The sequence below is a fragment of the Mixophyes fleayi genome, chromosome 12, assembly GCF_038048845.1.
Source record: "Mixophyes fleayi isolate aMixFle1 chromosome 12, aMixFle1.hap1, whole genome shotgun sequence".
Lineage (NCBI taxonomy): Eukaryota > Metazoa > Chordata > Amphibia > Anura > Limnodynastidae > Mixophyes > Mixophyes fleayi.
Window position 1 is genome coordinate 70,457,722 of NC_134413.1, and position 21,177 is coordinate 70,478,898.

General features: G+C 43.0%; 1 protein-coding gene across 2 annotated transcripts; it reads left to right on the forward strand.

Annotated features, from left to right (window-relative positions):
- The first annotated feature begins 221 nt into the window (after positions 1–221).
- On the forward strand, positions 222–20,507 carry LOC142108628 (uncharacterized). 2 transcript variants are annotated; one of them, XM_075192429.1, is made up of 7 exons: positions 222–245; positions 12,171–12,338; positions 14,839–15,030; positions 15,110–15,209; positions 15,335–15,432; positions 15,547–15,658; positions 17,453–20,507. In XM_075192429.1, exons 2-7 carry the CDS (start codon positions 12,270–12,272, stop codon positions 18,523–18,525), a joined length of 1,644 nt encoding a protein of 547 aa, XP_075048530.1. In that variant the 5' UTR covers positions 222–245; positions 12,171–12,269; the 3' UTR covers positions 18,526–20,507. The 2 variants fall into 2 exon arrangements, with proteins under 2 accessions (XP_075048530.1, XP_075048529.1); XM_075192428.1 differs by having other exon boundaries at positions 12,183–12,338.
- Positions 20,508–21,177: the final 670 nt, after the last annotated feature.

Here is a 21,177-nt window from a genome sequence, read left to right on the forward strand (position 1 = left end):
CATCCTTCTTACGTCTCTACTGGCAAGTGAAATAGACTAGGTGGGAGAGAGGTGAAGGAGTTTTAATTTAGCAATGTAATCACGATTAAAAAAAACATGTTATTATTACTGTATTGTGCAGAGCAGCGCCGGCCATTTTCCCGTTGCCTGCTAGACACAGTATTGGCGTTACATATAGAAACAGTGTAGCTGCACAGGGGGCGTGGTCACACAAGGACTATATCCGGGCCCTGTACAAGGCGGAGGTAATGTTGAACTGTAATAATATATTAGTCACTAGCGGTATCTCCTTTGCTTGAAGTGAACGCTAAAGAAAGATCCTACTCAGATTAGCACATTAATCTATATTAGGTTCACTATGACGCCCCAATCACTATAACTATTCATTTACTACTGGAAGGGAGGCGCTAGGTCAGTGGTGGTCTAACCTGTGACTCTCCAGGTGTTTGTGAAACTACAAGCCCCAGCATGCTTTGCCAGCTATCAGCTAGTTATCTACTGGCAAAGCATGCTGGGGCTTGTAGTTTCACAACACCTGTAGTGTCACAGGTTAGTCATCACTGCGCTAGGTTAATGTGTTTAACATTTAAAAGGGACCAAAAACAAGCTGCTAGTATCCACAGGTTTAAATTGCCACCCCACCCCTACCAAAACTGTAACATTAACAGATTAAAGAACACCTCGCTATAGTTACACGGTTGTATTGGACCGTATTCAACAAACACAATCACATTTACTGTCTAATAAGGCTTAAAAAGCATATAAATCAACAAACGAATAATCCATCTAAGACATTTGTTTCACCATAAACTAAAATAGACATTTACTGACCAAAGATAAAAAAATATATTTAGTTTATTAAAAGAACACATATATATCCCAATACAGCCATTTGTGTGTTGCTCAGTGGATTAATCCACTTATTTATGGAGTGAAGTGGTTGATGAGATTCCTTTAGTTGGCTCTTGGTGTATTAGTTCTATGGATAACTCCTTGTTTGTCCAGCTGAAGAAGCAGATGGGGATGTGACAGAATGTGAGTGGTGTTTTGGATCCCTAAAATAAAGATGGAAGTGGTGATGTTAAAGGTCTCTCTCTAAGGCAGTGGTTCCCAAACTGTGTGCCACGGCTCCCTGGGGTGCCAGAGCGATCTCACAGGGGTGCCGCGGCCAGGGCCGGTGGTAAGCAAAGCGGGGGACTACTTGGTAATTATTTTGGCCTAGGGGTGCCTTGAATAAATTATTGAGACCCTAGGGGTGCCTCGAACTGAGAAAGTTTGGGATCCACTGCTCTAAGGTATTGTTTCAAGTGTTTACAGCCCTTTTTCCCGGAATAGTGGCTGTTACTGTATTTACTATTAGATTGTGTAAAAGTTGATATTGGATGTTTTTATTTTAACAAACACAGATGCCCTACACAGCGGGGGAGCTCAGCCTACAGACAACAGCCTCACCCCACTGGCACTATAGCTGTAGTTCACAATACCTAGCCACACATATATAACCATATAGTCTGCACCCTATTTCCACTACTATTTTATTGTTTTTCCCACTGGTTAGATAGCTACTATTATCCACCTCATTTATACCACACATCATCATCTAATATATATAAGCCTAGCGGCGTGTGTGTGTGTGTGGAAAAAACTATTTTCTCTGAAAGGGCTCATCCAATTGACCTGAAATTTGGTATACTGACATTATTTATTTTTTTTTAAATTCTTTTTTTTATTGAGAAGAAAATTAAACAGCTTTTACAAATATATCTGTTTTACATTGAACGATGCATTAAAGTCATTAATAAACATTGCATATAAAGATACAGTTACACAAATGAGGTGTGTCATTACACCAGTATAAAAAACAAAGTACCATTTAGTATACCATAATACATCATGTAGGGATGGGGGAAAGGTCAAGAGGGATACAGACAGGGAAGGAGGGATAGATCAGAGATGAGAGAGAGGGGAACGGGGGGGGGGGGGGGGGGGGAATCAAAAGGAATGCGTCCCAAAAAGTTCTAAGCTATGCACTCCCACCATATATGCAACGGAGTACCTGGTGCTGACATACATCGCCAACACATGTTTGACATCCCAGGCACCATCTTAGCCAGCAGGTTGGGGCATCTATACCACCTAGTCAAAATTTTATATTGTGTCTCCACCACCCGTTACACTGACCGAGCTTGACTGAGTGCGTAAGAGGATATTTTTCCAATCTTGCTCAGGTATCGTGCAAGCCAGCTCCCTTTCCCATTCTCTAATGAAGGTAGGTTGTTTGTTATAAGCATGTTCAATGAAAATACTGTAAATGAGAGACAAAGTATGGTTAGGATATAATGCAGTGGTACATATAGATTCAAACTGGGTAAGCGACCTCCCCACCGACTCTCGGACCTCCGAAGACCCCAGAAAATGGCGGAGCTGTATATATCGCCAAATCTCTGCATTTGGTAGTTCCCATTTAGCTTGGAGAATGGTGAAGGGTAAGACTCCAGATGCATCCACCAGCTGGCCAGCCCTGCGGAGTCCTGCCCCAATCCAACATCTGAATGTCTGTCTTTCCCTCCTCGACCCTCTCCAATCTGGCTACCGCCCCCTCCACTCTACTGAAACCGCCCTGGCCAAAGTCACCAACGACCTCCTCTCAGCCAAATCCAGGGGTCACTTCTCCATACTCATCCTCCTCGACCTCTCTGCGGCCTTTGACACTGTGGATCACCCCCTCCTTCTGCAAACTCTTCTCTCTCTTGGCCTCTCTGGTTCTGTCCACGACTGTTTCTGCTCTTATCTCGCCAACCGCACCTTCTCTGTCTCCACATCTGGCTCTGCCTCCACCCCCTCCCGGTTGGTGTCCCCCAGGGCTCCGTTCTCGGCCCCCTACTATTCTCGCTCTACACTTCCTCACTCGGGACTCTCATCTCCTCCTACGGTCTTCAGTATCACCTCTATGCTGACGACATTCAGCTCTACGTATCTTCTCCTGATCTCTCTCCCACTCTCCTCTCTCGTGTATCTGACTGCCTCTCTGCCATCTCCTCCTGGATGTCCTCGCGCTTTCTCAAAATTAATATCTCTAAAACTGAACTAATTGTCTTCCCTCCCCCCAGGCTCCCCTCTCACCACAACCTCTCCATCGTGGTTAATAATTCTACCATCTCCTCTGTCACCCAGCTCCGCTGCCTGGGTGTCACCCTTGACTCCTCTCTCTCCTTTGTCCCCCATATCCAATCTCTAGCCCAAACCTGCCGCTTCCAGCTGCGTAACATTGCCCGCATATGGCCCTTCCTCTCACAAGATGCCACCAAAACCATCATACACGCTCTCATCATCTCCCGCCTCGACTACTGCAACCTTCTCCTTACTGGCCCCCCCTCTCCCACCTCGCCCCCCTTCGCTCTGTTCTCAATGCGGCCGCCCGACTCCTCTTTCTCTCATGCCGCTCCTCCTCCGCCTCCCCTCTCTGCCTTGCCCTACACTGGCTCCCCTTCCCCTACAGGATCCTTTTCAAGCTCCTCACCACCACTTACAAAGCCCTCTCCCAGTCTACTGCCCCCTACATCTCCAACCTCCTCACCATTCACACCCCTGCCCGCTCCCTGCGCTCGGCCAATGACCGTCGCCTTTCCTCCACTCTGATCACGTCTTCCCACTCCAGAATCCAAGACTTTTCCCGAGCTGCTCCCCTCCACTGGAACGACCTCCCTCGCTCCATCCGTCTCTCACCCAGTCTGTGCTCCTTCAAACGGGCACTCAAAACTCACCTGTTCCTCAAAGCCTACCAACAATCCACTTAACCCTTACCTCGTTGCACCTTCGCAAACATCCTTCTCTCGTTCTCCCCTCTCTCCACCAGCCCCGCCCTTCTCTCCCTTACTTTAATGGCTCCCTCCTGTACCTGTTTGTCCACCCTCCCTTAGGATGTGAGCTCGTATGAGCAGGGCCCCTCTCCCCTCCTGTCTCCATACCTGTTCTTCTACTCCACCTTCGCTCATATGTCTGGCCGGAGTTCTGAAGTATTGGTACTTTGTGTTTATTGCTGTGTACTATGTCACCCTGTATGGTCTCCTGTTTGTATTATGTACGGCGCTGCGGAAACCTTGTGGCGCCTAACAAATAAATGATAATAATAATAATAATAGTAAGTCCTGGAGGAAACTCTGGATTGTCAAATATCGGGGTCAAAGGCGAGTGTCGTGAGGAAATATGAGGAGCCGCGCGTAATTTGGCCCATCTAGCTAGGGTTGGCGAAACAGTCGGGTGGATTATTTTAGGGAGTGAGTGTAGCCATGATGAGAACTTAAGGGCCTTGCCTGCGACGTAACTCTCTATCTAGACCCACTGCTTGTCCAGTCTCTGCCCTGTCCAGTCCACCACTCTATTTAGTATAGCCGCATCGTAGTATAATGCGAAGTTGGGTAGTTGTAGCCCCCCAGCGTGTTTCCGCATATATAAAATGTCATGTTTAAAACGTGGGCGCCTCCCATTCCATACAAAATCCCTAACTGCTTTATGTAGCGTCTTGAACCAGGAAGTGGGAAGGTGTATGGGTAGAGTTTGGAGCAAGTAGAGAATCCGTGGTAATACATTCATCTTGACCACGTTGACTCTGCCTATCAGAGAAAAGCCTTTTTGACACCAGTTTTTCAGGTCTCTACTAATTGTATTGGTGATGGGGATAAAATTGTCCTCAAAAATCTTTTTGTTGTCCTTATTGATAAACACCCCCAGATATTTAAGTCGTGAGGAATGCCACGTGAATGAGAATGCTGGCTTCAGGCCTTCAACCACTGCCTCGGGCGCAGAGATGTTGAGTGCTACCGATTTTGAATAGTTTATTTTAAAGCCAGACAGCTCGCCAAACTGCTGAAATTCTGACACTAAATTAGGAATTGAAACCACATGGTTAGTGAGGATTGCCAGGAGGTCATCCGCGAAAAGTGCCAATTTAAAGCTTTTGTCTTCTAACCGTAGACCAGAGATATCAGGGTTTGCCCGGATGGATCGAGCCAATGCTTCCATACACAAGATAAAGATCAACGGAGACAGGGGGCATCCCTGTCTGGTACCGTTGGATATTACAATGGGTTCTGATAGTTCCCCGTTAACCCTGACTCTTGCCGTTGGTTTCATATATAAAGCATCGATTCGGGCCATACTCAAAGGGCCTAAACCCAGATGACTAAGGACCCCCCTCATAAATTCCCAGTCCACTCTATCAAACACCTTTTCGGCATCTGTGGATAGTAAAACCGTAGGGATGTTGGCGGTGTGTGCGTATTGTACCAAATTAAGTATCTTAGTGGTATTGTCCCTTGCCTCCCTTCCCGGAACAAACCCCACCTGATCAGAGTGAATGATTTGGGTCAGATATGGTTTTAATCTATTTGCAATCAGTTTAGCGTAAAGTTTAATGTCCCCATTAAGTAGAGAGATGGGTCTATAACTAGCACATGAAGCTGGATCTTTCCCTTCTTTTGGCAATACAGTAATCTGGGCAGCTAGTGTTTGAGGGGAAAAGTGTTTCTGGGCAGAGACAGAGTTAAAGGCCTGCAGCAAAAGAGGTACTAATTGTGTTTTGAAAGTTTTGTAGTAAAGAGTGGTAAAACCGTCCGGCCCCGGGCTCTTCCCTGATGGCGTCGTCTTGATCGCCTCCTCTAGTTCCTCAGTCGTAAAGGGTTCTTCTAACAGTTGTACAGAATCCTCATCTAGCGTGGGAAAATCTATGCGTTCAAGGTATTCTGCTATGCGGGTCTGTTTGGTCGGGAGGCTAGATGTGTTAGGTGTGTCAAACAGATTATAAAGCTTGGTGTAATAGTCCCGAAACGCCCCAGCGATATCAGAAGTGTGAACTAGTGTGGACCCTGCGTCTGTCTTGATCTGGGGAACATATAGTTGAGCTCTCTGTTTGCGCAGAGCACGGGCCAGAAGCTTCCCTGGCTTATCTCCCCACTGATAAAATTGGTTCTGACATCTACGGAGGTCATATTTAATTTTATCTGACATTAGTAGATTTAAGGCCTTCCTGGTTTCTGTCAGTTCTGTCATAACAGAGGGATCCAGGTCTGATTTGTGTTGCATTTCAAGTGTCTTTATTTTTTCTAGGAGCGAGTCCCTATGGGCAATTTTTTCTCGCTTTCTAACCGCACCCATTTGAATAAGTTTACCCCGTATAACGCATTTATGAGCTTCCCATAAGGAAATCTTCGAAATGTCGGGTGTGTCGTTGGTTTGGACATAGTCCGTGATGGCCTCTTCTATCACTGTCTTGTTATGCGCTTCTTGAATTAGGAGTTCGTTTAGCCTCCAGGTGAAAGGTCTCTTAACTGTCTTAGAAATAGAGAGCGTCAGGTACACCGGCGCGTGGTCTGACCATATGATCTGGCCTATAGCTACCTCTGAAATCAGGGGCAAATGGTTATGAGTAAGGAAGAAATAGTCCAGTCTCGAATACGTGTTATGTGGGTGCGAAAAGAAAGTATAGTCACGGTCTGTGAGATGTTTAAGACGCCACGCGTCAACCAGCTGGTGTTCGTGCATAGTACGTCTCACCCTTCGATACAGATTACCGGCCAGTCTAGCGGATCCCGAAGATTAGTCCGTCGGAGGATGTAGAACCCAGTTGAAATCTCCGCCCATTACAGTGATGCCCTTCTTTATCGATTCCACTTTGTCCAGAAGCTTTTCTAGAAATACAGGTTGATTAGAGTTCGGACCATAAATATTAACAAAGGTATACATTTGGGTGGATATCATACATGTCACTGCCAAACCTCTGCCTTCCTGTAATGTATGTGTGTCTATGTCCTGAACAGGCAAACGACTGGACATGAGAATTGCCACTCCCAGGGACTTATTTTCTGCATTATTGCTCATAAAGACATGTGGGAATTGGCGGCTGCTCAACCTAGGAGCAGAACCTTGCTTGAAATGAGTTTCCTGTAAAAAGGCTACGTCAATTTTTTTGGCCATAAGGTCGCGCAATAAACGGGACCGCTTTTCCGGGACATTTAGACCCTTAACGTTAAGGGTAACGCATTTAAGTCTACCCACCATTACCAAGCAGTTCTAGGTATTTACCTGTGTACCACCACAAGGGGAAAGTGTGTATGAACCCATAGGTGAATTGTAGTGGGGGGGAATTGAAGATAGTAGGAATGAGAGGGGAGGGAAGAGGGTCAGGAAGCCATAAACGCTTAGACTGAAGTATCAGTATCAGCAAAGAGCTACTAATCATTGGCAATTTTGTAAGACCGTTCCGGCACACCATATAGGATCGTGATCCAAACATGGTCCGGAATATAGCACTCGGTCTTGGAGCCCTGAGGAGGGCAGTAAACAGCGACAATCAAACAAACATAGATAGATGGTCCGCATCTCGTCCTCAGCAGGGTCCCGGGTATTCTCAGCCCAGGTCCCTATCTTCCAGGGAGGCGTAGGACCTCTGTTACATATATGTACTAACATATTCAATTTTTGTAAAGAGAACAACAAACAACTATGCATGAACACACAGCTAATCGAAAATACTTGAACATTATAATATTGGAAAACATAACACTATAACCTTAGAAATCTATAGAAAAACTTTTAGAACAATATTGATGAGCTAAGCAGATCCATATTGGACACTAGCAGTTGTAAATAGCATATCAGAGATGAAGGGGATAAAGTAGGCAAAGGTAGGATAGGAATATTCTCGCCCAAGGGAAGCTATTCACGGTAGCAGGTCTTTAGTTGGGTCTTATGAGAGGTTCTCCTCCAAAGGGTGAAATCTCGCACTCATTTGTGCGTATTCAAGTGTTCCCTTGTGCCTGCTGATTCAGACGCTTTTGGGGTGACCGCCTGGATCTACTTGGAAATTGGAACCTATCATCGTGTTGGGCCTCCATTACCGGATACAAACGTTGATGGGACTCCTGCCATTCAGCTAGAGTGATTAAAGGAATGTTCAAAGTGGTACAGAAGTCTGGCAAGTCTGGTGGAATCCTGAGGACCGCCAGTTTCCCTTCATGTGTAACTTGCAGTTGGAGCGGGAAGCCCCATCTGTATTTAATCGATTTTTTCCGGAGCTCCTCCGTAAGGGGTTTAAGTAACCTCCGAAATTGTAGGGTTTGCCAAGATAGATCTTGGAATATGTGGATTTCCTGACCGTTGAACTCCACTCCTTGGAGACCCCTTAGCTTGCGGACGATTTCATCCTTCTGTGTGTAATAGTGGAGACGGCATATAACATCTCTAGGCCTTTCCGTTGGGGCCCCCCTTGGGCGTAATGCTCTATGCGCCCTGTCAAATACGATTATATTGTCTGATGGTAATTCTAGGACCTCATTAAACATCTTTGTCAAAGCATCAATAAAGCCCTGTGGGGGGACGTCTTCCGGCAAACCCCGTATCCGCAGATTATTACGGCGACCTCGATTGTCTAGATCGTCCATCTTTTGCTGGAATCCCTGCAAGGCCTTTGCCTGTTCCGCCACCGTCTTTTCTAGAGCTGTAACACGTTCATCACCTTTTTCTTTGTGTTCCTCAAGTGCAACCAATCGATGGCCAAGGTGGGCGATATCTGCTTGCAGTGTGGCCACTTCTTGGTGTACAATCTCTTGTAATTTTGCTTCTAACGCTTCAAAATCTTTTTTAGAGGGTAGCTTTTGCTTAGTTGGGAGGGACTTAAGCATCCGTAAGACTTGTGACAAATCGGGTTGCTCTGTTATCCCAGTCCCCTTCTGGCGACGTGTTTCGTCCTGTCGTGGGTCAGGTGATGTTGATCCAGAAGCAACGGAAGGAGATGCCATTTCTGGTTCTTCCGTGGCCACAAGGGTTTTTAAATATGAGCGAAGGTCAGAACATTGAGGGGTCTCTTGGGATTTTCCTTGATTTTTCTTAGCTGAGTTTTTACGGTCTTTGCCCATCAAGACGATTCTATGTGTGTTCAGCAATTTGTTCAAGGTATAATACTCATTGCAGGTAGTACATAATGTTGAGGTAAGACTGCCGCTATTCACCCCTCCTCATGATTGGTCTAGGCGGCCATCTCGCAGGACGCGATCCGTGGTATGTTTAAAGGAATATTACCATGTGTCCAGTGCGGCCCTATTCTGGCCAAAGAGCCAGCTTCCCAAGGGCAGACTTGGAGAATTTATATACTAGTTGACTTTGTAAACTTAGGTTGAATAATGTAGTGTAGTAGCGAGAGTCTGCCACCGGATGTCAGTGTTGCTACATCAGAAAGACTCAATCCAGGTCTGTTACACGTTAAATCTGAGCAGAAATATTTCCACTGGATGTAGCCTGGTATTTAGCAGGTGATTATTCCTTTCTGTAAGGGTTCTATATTACAGCCCTGCTATCTGTAGGAAGCCAACTTCCCTCCTCCAGGCATCCCAGACATACAAACAGCTTGTACCTTATTTTGGTGTCTCGCGGCGTCAGCGAGGCCAAAGTGTCAGCAGCTGAGGGATCTGTTTTGTGCTGCAACGGGCGTTTGAGTGCTAGTATGCAGGGGGGGGGGGCGGGGCTGCCCCGTTTAATCCAGACCACTGATTGACGTTGGGGACTCCCAGCGGCGCCGCCGCCGCAACCACCCACAATCTCTCCTCCGTACCTCCAGACACAATCCTGTGTGCAGAAGGAGCTCTCCGTCCGCTTGTGGCTGACAGGCTGCCGCGCCCGCTAAGCTGCCCCGCCAAGAGGGATCCTGACAAGCAGGGACGGTTGGATGCCCGCCAAATAGGTAAGCCCCAGATCTGTATATGTATAGACCCGCTGGTGATGTTCAACCTTGGGATGGGGGTGGGGATGTGGTGGAGGCTTCTTGATAGCCACGTGGAGATCTAGGCCGCGCTCCCGACACTCTGCTATATGACAGGTTCACGGGTGTTTGAGGGCTCAAAATGCAGCTTAGGTGTTCCCTGGTGCAGTTCTGCCCGAATATAGTTGGTGAGCGCACCCCCAACTTGAAGTATTGAGGGGTATATTGTATGTTGGAGCAGGAGCTCACTCCTAACACGTCCAGCTCGAATGGCCGCCAAGCCACGCCCCCCATACTGACATTATTTGACAAAAAAATTATAATAGTGAAGTCAGTTAACTTCCATCATCCCCCCTTTCCCCTGTGGGAGGGGTAGTAAAGGCTAAATTTACCAGTTGAGGGCTCAAACTCTTGACTGTGTGGGTATTTATTTACCAGAGCCTGTGTTTGGTCATGGACAATTGTATGTCGCATTTTCACGAGTACGGAGAAGCAGTGATGTGAAAGTGCAGGTTATGAATACTGCCCTTCAAGGAAGACTGATTGAGCACAGCGATAAGGTGTTTAGCAGAAACGTTGTGTATCGAGAGGTTTTAGAACAGTAAGATGATGGAGATTAAGGATGTGGCGATGAAGGATGAGGTGATGGAGAAGAATGATGAGGTGGTGACACGTGGACAAAACCACGTTAAAAAAGGGCGCTTACGTCGGGAAGTAACGCTCTTCCCCTGAGGAGGCCTGGCCTAGCCCCAAATGCATGACAAGAACCTTTTTAACACCTTAAGTAGCTTGATTTGACTAGAATGCATAAGTATCATGCACGGGTTAACTTGTCTATCATCATCATCTATTTCTTTATATAACGCCACTAATTCCGCAGTGCCCTGAACCTCATCAGTTCTGGCCCCAATCAGGTAGAGCTGACTGTGTATAAGTGAAAATAAAAACATCCAACATCAGCATTTAGATAATATAATACTAAAGGTAATAAGAGCTATTAAACCAAGCCAAAGAGCTTAAGTGGACCTAAAAGCTGTAAAAGAGCTATAGGAACAAAAGACCTATAAACACTTGAAACAAGAATTTAGGAAAAGAATGTAAACATCAGCACGTCCATCTTTTTAGGGGGATTCCAAAACGCCACCCACATTCTATGACTCATCTCCCATCTGTATTTAGAGGAGGCAACGGTATCTGTTCTTGGTCTGGTGCTCTTAAATAGCTTTCTGTTGTTGTTGTTTTCTGTTGTTGTTGTTGTCTTTTGTTTGTTTATTAAAATGTTTATTGAGAGAATGATGGCGTAAAACCAGAGAATAAATATATAGAGCAAGTGGTACAATACATTGCTAATATGTTCGCCTTATCGTAGAAGTTTTATAAGGGTGATAACTGTTTTTTTTTTCAAGAGTAGGCCCAATGTGGTTAAACATCTTAATGAGAAATGGTGACTAGTTCAATTTGAACAGTAGGCACACACACTAGCATTAATGTCTCATGCAAGAAGGAGCTTATGGCCACTGAAGAGTGGTTGGGGGTGCAGTAGCAAACATTACAAGTAAGGAAGGGAGCAAAGGAAAGTCAGGACGACAATACTAGTTGGCAAGGTATGTTATCAGGGGAGAGGTAGAGAGAAATAGGAAGTCACAAGTCAGTCAAAGGGAAGACAAATAGCAAATATTTATAAAAATGTTTACAACTTGAAGATGGAAGAGTGATGTAGATCGATAAAGTCCCCAGGGTGATAGGGGCCAATCAGTGATGAAAAGCAATAGGAAGCACAACAAACTCAACACCTATTACAACATTAGGCCAATGTTATAACATTTTGCAGATGTGACCTTGATCATTTTGCAGATTTGACCTTGATCTACTAGATTAGCATAAAGAGGCTTGGGGGTATAAATACTATGCGGCGGTTCCGTAGAACTGCCAATTACCGGCATTTTTTAAAATGACACTTTTATTAAAGACAAAGCCCATTGGGTTCAATCTGTGCTGAATGGCTAGGGTTGGTTGGTACTGTCTTTTTTGGGGGGACCACATGGGTGTTGTCCCCCTGATATTCCCGCTATCAGCCTAGTGTGTTTGTTTTTTTTTACATTTTTACACACTTGTATCTTGCTTTAGGGGTCAGGCACCCTCAACAGACAGGCTTATCTGATGGTGTTTCCACCTCTACATGCCATGTGAATTATGGGATACGCCCTTACTGTACGTGACCTAAGCTTGCCCTGCACCTTCCCCCTCTCTAAGTGTACAGGGCTGTAAGTGTAGGATGCATCTCACTCTACATAGGGACTTATGCATTTGTAGCGCTCTACGGAAATGTGTATTTTATTCCCAACTGTACACAAGACCCTCATTGTTTCATATTTAATAAGTTACATGTGCACTTTGTGATGTTTATAATGAATATTAGATTTATTCCTAGACCATTCAGCTGTGAGGAACCAGAGAATTTTACTAGAAGTCAAGTGAAGGTGAAACCTGTTCTGTGTCAATCACTGATTCCCTGAGGATGGACAAGGACAAGAGTGAGAGGATATTAAATCTCACCCTGGAGATCATCTACCTGCTGACTGGAGAGGTGAGGGATTCTGGGAATGTCCCAGTGTCATCATTCTTACGGCTGTAAATAAAACAGAGACATAGCTGGAGAGGTGAGGGATTCTGGGAATGTCACAGTGACATCATTCTTCTTGCTATTAATAAAACAGGGACATGACTGTCTTCTCATCTGCCCAGATGTAAATAAGCAGCAGGTAGACTGTCTCAGATAAAAGTATCAGTCCCGCAATCTTCACAAAAGTTGGGATATACTGCATTGGATTTACAGCTTTTTGCAGTATTTTAGGTATTACTAAATATTACAATTGGGATGATTTCCACTTTCCTGGACTTTTTTTTTTTAAAATGTACAAAACAGAGTCAAACAGAGTCAAATGTGATATTCCAGCCTGTGACTTCTATAAGTATCTTCAAATTAGACACTGGATACAAAGCGGCCCCTTACAGCCACCGGTTCTGAGACCGATCCCCCCTGGTTTATTATTGTCCCTCTCTCCTGCTAGCCACGGAGGCGGCATCTCAACTTGGGACCGATTTTTCCTGTCCCCGGTTGAGAATCGCGATCTGGAAACTATTGGTTTTAAATACTCTACAGCTGTGGCCTCCCCGCTGATTAAATGGTTTTTGTGGTATGACTATTTTACGGAACATCGACCCTTAAATCCTGATGCGGGTTCTCTGAGGTGTGCATTATTGTCAGATCCTAAGGTTCACATGTTATAATCTGAGTGTCTCTATACCTGTCTCTGCCCCACCCCCCCTCCTTCGTCTCCCCTCCCCCCTCTAGTTGTCTTTGTCATAAGTATTATGTTTTATAAGGTGTGTTAATATATTTTTATTTTTTTATTTTATTGTTGACGTATGTATGTCGACAGTGTTGATTGTTCATTTTATTCTACTCTTTGAATGTAACCAGTATTCACTCCTTTATTTGTTTTATGTTCTTTTGCGAACTCAATAAAAAGTTTAAAAAAATAAATGTACAAAATAGGGAACAGTTTGAAAACGGGTTCCCAAACCTTGTGGAGGCCCCCATTAAAAAGGTACTTCAACCTCTTCGTTGCAGAAGACTCACCTCCTTCATTTACTCCTATATATTAAGTGGATCGAATACCAGTGATCTAATACAGCCAAGAGACAAATTAGGCCCAATTTGATGATGAAGTCTGAGGGATTATTCTGAGCAGTCCCTGCTGCCAACTTCACTCTATTGTTGAAATATCAGCAAATGCAGGTGTATATTTGACATAGGGCATATCGTATGGAAATAAGATATGCTTTGGAAATGTCCAAAAATGAAAAACTTCTGGGTAAAAGTTCTCAGGTGCATCAATAAGTCAGGTGTGACAATCTATCTCCGGCCACATGCATATTTAGGTTAAAATTAAAAAAAATATACCAAATAGAGTGACACAACAATATATACTGAATTTATGCATGATAGCCACGGTTTACATAGCAAGGTTAAGGTTGGCATCCAGTGGTCTGAAAATTCAAAACTGGATTAAGTTGGTCAAAGAAAGAATAGGACACGAGAGATTTGTATATACTCGCAGGAAAGCCATACCAAAATGTAAAAATATGTGGAGCAGATGGACTGACTCTACTTATGCTTTAGCTTCAGTGAGGAGACTAAGGGCTAGATTTACTAAGCTGCGGGTTTGAAAAAGTGGGGATGTTGCCTATAGCAACCAATCAGATTCTAGCTGTCATTTTGTAGAATGTGCTAAATAAATGAAAGCTAGGATCTGATTGGTTGCTATAGGCAACATCTCTACTTTTTCAAACTCGCAGCTTAGTAAATCTAGCCCTAAGTGTGGATTGTTGACCCCGTAGGCACCCATGACACATGGCACTAGGCATTGACTATTAATAATTACATGTTCCATATGTATATTTGTAAGCTTGTATGTTCTGATTTATAATTTGCGTATCTAATGCTCAAAATACTTTCAATGTGTCGTATGCAATGCATTTTACTTTCTTGGAATTGTATTTTGTAGCCAGTTCATAGGTTGTAATGTTTGTAATATTTTATGCTAAAAAATAATAATAAAAAAACCAAATATGCAAAATAGAGAAGAACTTATTTTAGAAATACAACCCCTTGTCTCATCTATTACTCTTTCCTATATGCACTGTTTATTGGAGTGTATATAGTACTCGTCTCTCCTACTATCTGCCATAGGTCAGCCATTCTGAGTCCTCTGTCTACTACATCCCACACTGTATAGTCATCTTACTGTTTGCGCTAATTTGTTTAGAGCAGATGACACATCCATGGAGGCCGGCTGTAGATAGAGGACTAGGTGGGCACACTGAAGATGTCATGACCTGTAGGAGCTTTAACTGCTATATACACTCCACTTTGTGGAATATAGGAAACTGTTATAGGATAAGGATTGTATTTGTAAGATAATTGTACAAAATACTGTGTATTTTCTACAATTAATCCCTAAAAAAAAAAATCAGAATACATTAAGCTTCATTTACCTTTTTACTGATGCCTCAATACACAGGATTGTACTGTAGTGATGAAGAGATCTGGTGAGCATGTGACACCCAGGAGCCGCCCCTGTGTGTCAGGAGGATTGAGCAGGACCCAGAGCCCCATCACAGTGCCTGAATCTCACTCACTGATACATGAGGGAGACAATGACCAGAAGATCCTGGAATTGACCAAAACATTAATCCAGCCGTTGACTGGAGAGGTGAATACTGGGAATGGGACATTATATAGTATCATTAGGGGATGTGTCTGGATGATGACTGTGTCATTGTGTATGTCAGGTTCCTATAAAGTGTCCGGAGGAGTTTGAGAGTTTAAAAGGGTCCAAGGATCTGTACGAGGACGTGAGGATGGAGAATCACCAGATCCTCACATCACTGGGTAAGAGGAGACCATAAATGAAAATTTATGGTAACATGGAGAGACGTTTTGAAGGCCACCATGTACAGACACAAACTTATAATCACATGTAAGCAATGTAATCAGTCACTCCGTGTCTCCTACAGGTGGATCCAATAACAGAAATACCCCAGAGAGATATCTCCATCCTCTTTATTCACAGGATAGTACCAATGAAAATCACAGTATCTCACAGGGGTATAAGGTAGATGACATTTTAGGGTCCCCCCAAATACCAACTCACCAAATCGTTCATCTCAAATGATTAAATCAGATATTATTAATTATGATATTTTTTATTGTTTTCTGGACTATTTAGGATGAAGTCCTCACTGACATTAAAGTAGAAATGATGGAAGGAAAAAGAGAGACGTGTGTGAGGGGTGATCAGCAGTGTAAGGAGGAGGAAATCCCTACAGATATCAGCACAGGTGAGTAATACACACTTATTACACAAGAGAGTCATATTCTCCTTATTCAGTCACTACAACAATCATTTATTTTTTATACAAAATAAAGATATTTTTTTGCAATAAAGGTACAAAATACATACAATAGATTACATTCAAGTGTTCTAGTCACAGCACAGCTGAAAGCACAATACGCCATGAAACATGTTCATTTATCCTTTTTAGTACAATACAAGATATGATATCCTACACAATACATCAAGTTCTGCACTAACCATGCAAAACTTAAACAACATGACAGTTTCAAATAAACAGTGGTTGTGAGCGGATGGTAGGTGAGGGGGATCACAAGCCCGAAGCTTTATTGAGGACAGACACAAATTTAGGGGATGGTGCATAAATTAAGGCAAGACATCTCAACAAAACTTCAAACAGTGATGGTGGAATGGGTTGAAGGGGGTAAGGGAGGGGCAGACACAAGCTGAAAGCTTTATTGACAAAACATACACATGGGGGGGGGAGGAGAAGAGGGAGACAACAATCAATCATCTTCCTCAGGGCTGTCAATGGTGTTATAGTCTCTTAGTAGGCTGTAGATCAGCCTGCCACAGTCCTGGATAGTCCTCTTTTCCCTTTTTAAAATAAGGCGATTCCTGGCAAGCCAAATAGCGTTCTTAAAGCAGTTCATAAGGTGCCAGGGCTCCTGGATTGCCCCAATAGTGTGGGTCCCAGGAAATAATCCATAAATTACAAAATGGTATGAAAGGCAAGTCCTGTGCACACTATCCTTAAATTTCGTGTTCCAAGGCATCCAACACTGGCTGTGCAGTGGGGCAGTCCCAAAAAATATGCTGAGCTGTTTCCCTTCAGGTTATGCAGAAGGGGCCGTGAACATATCTGCGCAGGTTTCTGGGGGTCCCTGAATGTCCTGAGAGCCATCCATGCAACGTCTTTATGTCTATTAGTCAGCCTCTTTGAGGCCACATTCTCCCACACGTTTAACTGTAGCAGCAGAGAGCCCTGGAACAGACTCCATAATGTGTTTAGCTCTGATGATGAACTCTCATTTATTCTACACCCTCATCTTTCAGTACAAAATAATGAGTAAAATATATCTGCCCAGCAGGAGAGTCAGGAACCATCAGCCCCTATTGGACACCCACTCTCGTCCTCACATCATATCATTGTGTGCTACCAGTCCAGAGATCTTACTCCTCACACTGTCCGGTGTATTTCCTGGGATGTCAATCCATGAACCTCCTGTACACTACCTCCTGTGATGATACCCATAATCCTCTCTGTGTATGTGATGTTACCCATTAATTTCCCCTTGTGATAATCCATGAATAATTGATCAATTTGCTGTATTAACACTGTAATGCTAAAGTAAAATACCAGTTAATTCCCAGATGATAACACACACACATCATTATAACATACACTTCACGCATACTCCACCTTCCTGGAGATACAGAACTATAACCACACAACCGTCATTCCACAATAGCTCCCCTCCCAGTTGTGCTTGGATACACTTTACTGTTGCTCTTCATTTGCTAATCTGTTCCTGTGCCCTGTTTTGCTCTTATGCTTTCTTCCAGTTTGTACTGTTGCCCATCTGTGCCCTGCTCCCTTCTCGTACTCTGTCCCGATGCTCTCCAGTTTTTGCAGGCAGTGTCTAGTTGAACAATATCACTGGCTAATGAGGCTTCCTGTCCTATGATGCTGGCAGGGCAGTTGCTTGGGAATTGTTACTTGCCAAAGTCTGCGATTTGGCTTGAATTATAATATATAATATATTTATTTTATTTCCAGCAGATGGATGCATACGCAGGAATATCTCTGAGGGACAACTTCTTTTATCTACAGATTTTAAAATAGAAGATAACATCACACAAGATTATCCAGGAGAAAACCCTGTTGCCCTAAATATACATCCAATTCACAGTGCAGATAAATCATCTGAGCCCTTTAGTCATGCGGAATGTTCTCATGCAAACATAGATGTTAATACATCTCATACAAATGATACGATCTTTCCATGTTCTGAGGGCAGGAAATGCATTACAGTTAAATTATCTCTTCATAATCATCAGAGAACCCACTCGGGTTTGAAACCACATCCATGTTCTGAGTGTGGAAAATGTTTTGCACACAAATCAGAACTCATTAGACATCAGAGAACTCACACAGGTGAGAAACCATTTTCATGTTCTGAATGTGGGAAATGGTTTACGGAAAAATCAAGTCTTAGGAGACATCTAGGAAGTCACACAGGTGAGAAACCATTTCCATGTTCTGAGTGTGGAAAATGTTTCTCACAGAAATCAGAACTCATTAGACATCAGAGAACTCACACAGGTGAGAAACCATTTTCATGTTCTGAATGTGGGAAATGGTTTACGGACAAATCAAGTCTTAGGAGACATCTAAGAATTCACACAGGTGAGAAACCATTTCCATGTTCTGAGTGTGGAAAATGTTTCCCACAGAAATCAAGACTCGCCAAACATCAGAGAACTCATATAGGTGAGAAACCATTTCCATGTTCTGAGTGTGGAAAATGTTTCTCACAGAAATCAGAACTCATTAGACATCAGAGAACTCACACAGGTGAGAAACCATTTCCATGTTCTGAGTGTGGGAAATCTTTCACACAGAAATCAAGACTTGTTGAACATCAGACAACTCACACAGGTGAGAAACCATTTCCATGTTCTGAGTGTGGGAAATCTTTCACACAGAAATCAAGACTTGTTGAACATCAGAGAACTCACAGAGGTCAGAAACCATTTCCATGTTCTGAGTGTGGGAAATGCTTTCGATATAAATCAAGCCTTGTTCTACATCAGAGATCTCACACAGGCAAGAAACCATTTCAATGTTAAAATAGGCATATATATATATATATATATATATATATAAAAATAAAAACAGACATAGGTCCTCTGCACTCACCATGTACAGACTGGGGTGCAAGAGGGGGTTGCCCACATTGTATAGACAAGAAAACAGGGATACTCTGCACTCTCCAAACACATAATTAATGCTATATCAAGTACTGTTCTATATTAAAAACAGGGAATGTTAGTTCCACATATTGCAATATATGTTTAAGCTGACCAACTCACACCAAAGTCTTCCCATTCTGGTCAGTCCTAACATGATCAAATGCTATGCTATTTTATCTGGGCTTAAGGCTTACCTGCACACAGCTTTTAAAGGCAAGTCTTTCCCTAGCACTAGCAGCCATGGGAGACCTGGGACTCACCTGACACAAGTTGGAATTAATTAATGTAAAGAATGGGGTGCAAGAGTCATGGGACTTACATTGTATAAACAAAAACAGACATAGGTCCTCTGCACTCACTATGTACAGACTGGGGTGCAAGAGGGGGTTGCCCACATTGTATAGACAAGAAAACAGGGATACTCTGCACTCTCCAAACACATAATTAATGCTATATCAAGTACTGTTCTATATTAAAAACAGGGAATGTTAGTTCCACATATTGCAATATATATATCTATAATATAAATGTCTAGTGGCGTGTGTTAGTCTGTCTGTGTGTGGAAATAATAAAACCAAGCTGCAGCGCCACCTGCTGGGCGGAGTTATACACTGACCTACTAAATTCTTAGTGTGTGTGGAAAAAAAAATTCAGAAAGGGCTGAAATTTGGCATACTAAGATGTTTTTAATTTGTTAATTTAATTTGTTAATTGTTAAAAGTGTTTATAAAGATTTAAAAAAAATATATATATATTTCTTGAAGGAGAAGTGACAGTGGGGAGTGGTTGGTGGTTGAGGCCTGGGCTATGGCCCAAATGCATGACAAGAACCTTTTTAACACCTTAAGTAGCTTGATTTGACTAGAATGCATGAGTATCATGCACGGGTTAACTTGTGTGTGTGTATATATATATATATATATATATATATATATATATATATATATATATATATACATATATATATAAATAAAGGATATATAGTATATGCTGTGACAAAACGAGTGTGATATGTGAATTATAGCAAATACTTTGTATAGCCCTTCTTTTGTTTCCCCAGCTCATCAGACTACAACTGCATTGTCCAATTACATGTGGTTAAGGGGACATTGTAATTCAATGTAAATATGTATATTGTGTATTATATATTGATGACTTGAAGTAATGTTATTCATTGTCCTTAAACTGAAGCCAGGAGGGTTATGCGTAAAGATCAGGTGGTGTCTAGGATACAGGTGAGAGGGCTGGAGCTGCATTCATTCTCCCCCCTCCTTCCTCTACAGGAAGCATGGAATAGCTGGTGACCCTGTGACATCACAAAGTAGTGTAAGGGGTTAATTTTAGGAGGGGCTCACTGCTACCTTATCCTTGGAAGTAGGGGAAGCCAATTAAGCATCAATTGTTCTCCTTAGGACTAGTCCAGACGTTCTGTCTGCATCCCAGCAGGGGGCTTCTGTGAAAGGACATCTCATCTTCACTGCCCTGTCTAAACCCCCTAGTCCTGCACTGGCCAATGGTTAAGAAGAATAGACCCAGGGGTTTGCCCAGGGAGGGGAAAGACTGTGGAAATTAGACCTGTGATATAAGGAACAACTCGAGAGGGGGAAGGGGGTTCAGTGTGGGATTAGATTCATGAAGGTGCATCTAGTTTTGGATTGTCGTTTTCAAACTAGTCTCTATATATGCAGCTGATAGAAATCCATGGGTCGTGAAGTCTGGACAGCAGGTGACTATATCTCCTTAAGATATTGGGGAAGGGACAGATAATGTGGTAAATCTGCCTGGCATTTATTTACTGTGTGTATATAACATTCTAGTGTTGTTTGTATGACAATAAATATACTGTTGTATGTTTATAACTGCATTTTGCCTGAGTGACCATACGAATCCTAGAAGGTACTGGGTAGCACTGGGCCAGATAAACCCGGTATCTTCACATATGCATACCGAATAGATTCTTTAATAAGGTGTGTAACATTAGTGGTCTTCACATACTGCACCCGGGTACTGTCCAACGCTCCACACCATATACAAAATATATATGGAAAGCAGAAATACTGTGATATTGTTTCAGAATGATAACCCACACCAAAACACCCCGTGTATGTATTGTGTGTACCAAATAGAACAGAAACAAATCGCTTATCTGTAGTAGTAATCGAGTCTCAAAATCTCTTGATGTCTCTTTTCACGCTGAGCTCAGGAGTCACGACCCAGCCACAACCTGTGAAGACCACTATTGTTACACACCTTATTAAAGAATCTATTCAGTAATCATATACTATATAATCTTCATTTTTTGACTATAGTTCCAGAAGTACTACACTATCAGGCGCTGTGCTTTTCTTTTTCCTTTAGAATTATATATATAAAATGTGGTTTATACTTGGGGAAAGTCTGAGTGTAAAGGTTCACTCGTGTGCAACTACTTTTTCTGTTCGATATCATCCACACTGTTCACAGTAATAACAGGACCACCTTGACGTTATGTAGGGTACTGAGCAATATATAATCCTGTCAGTTACTTAG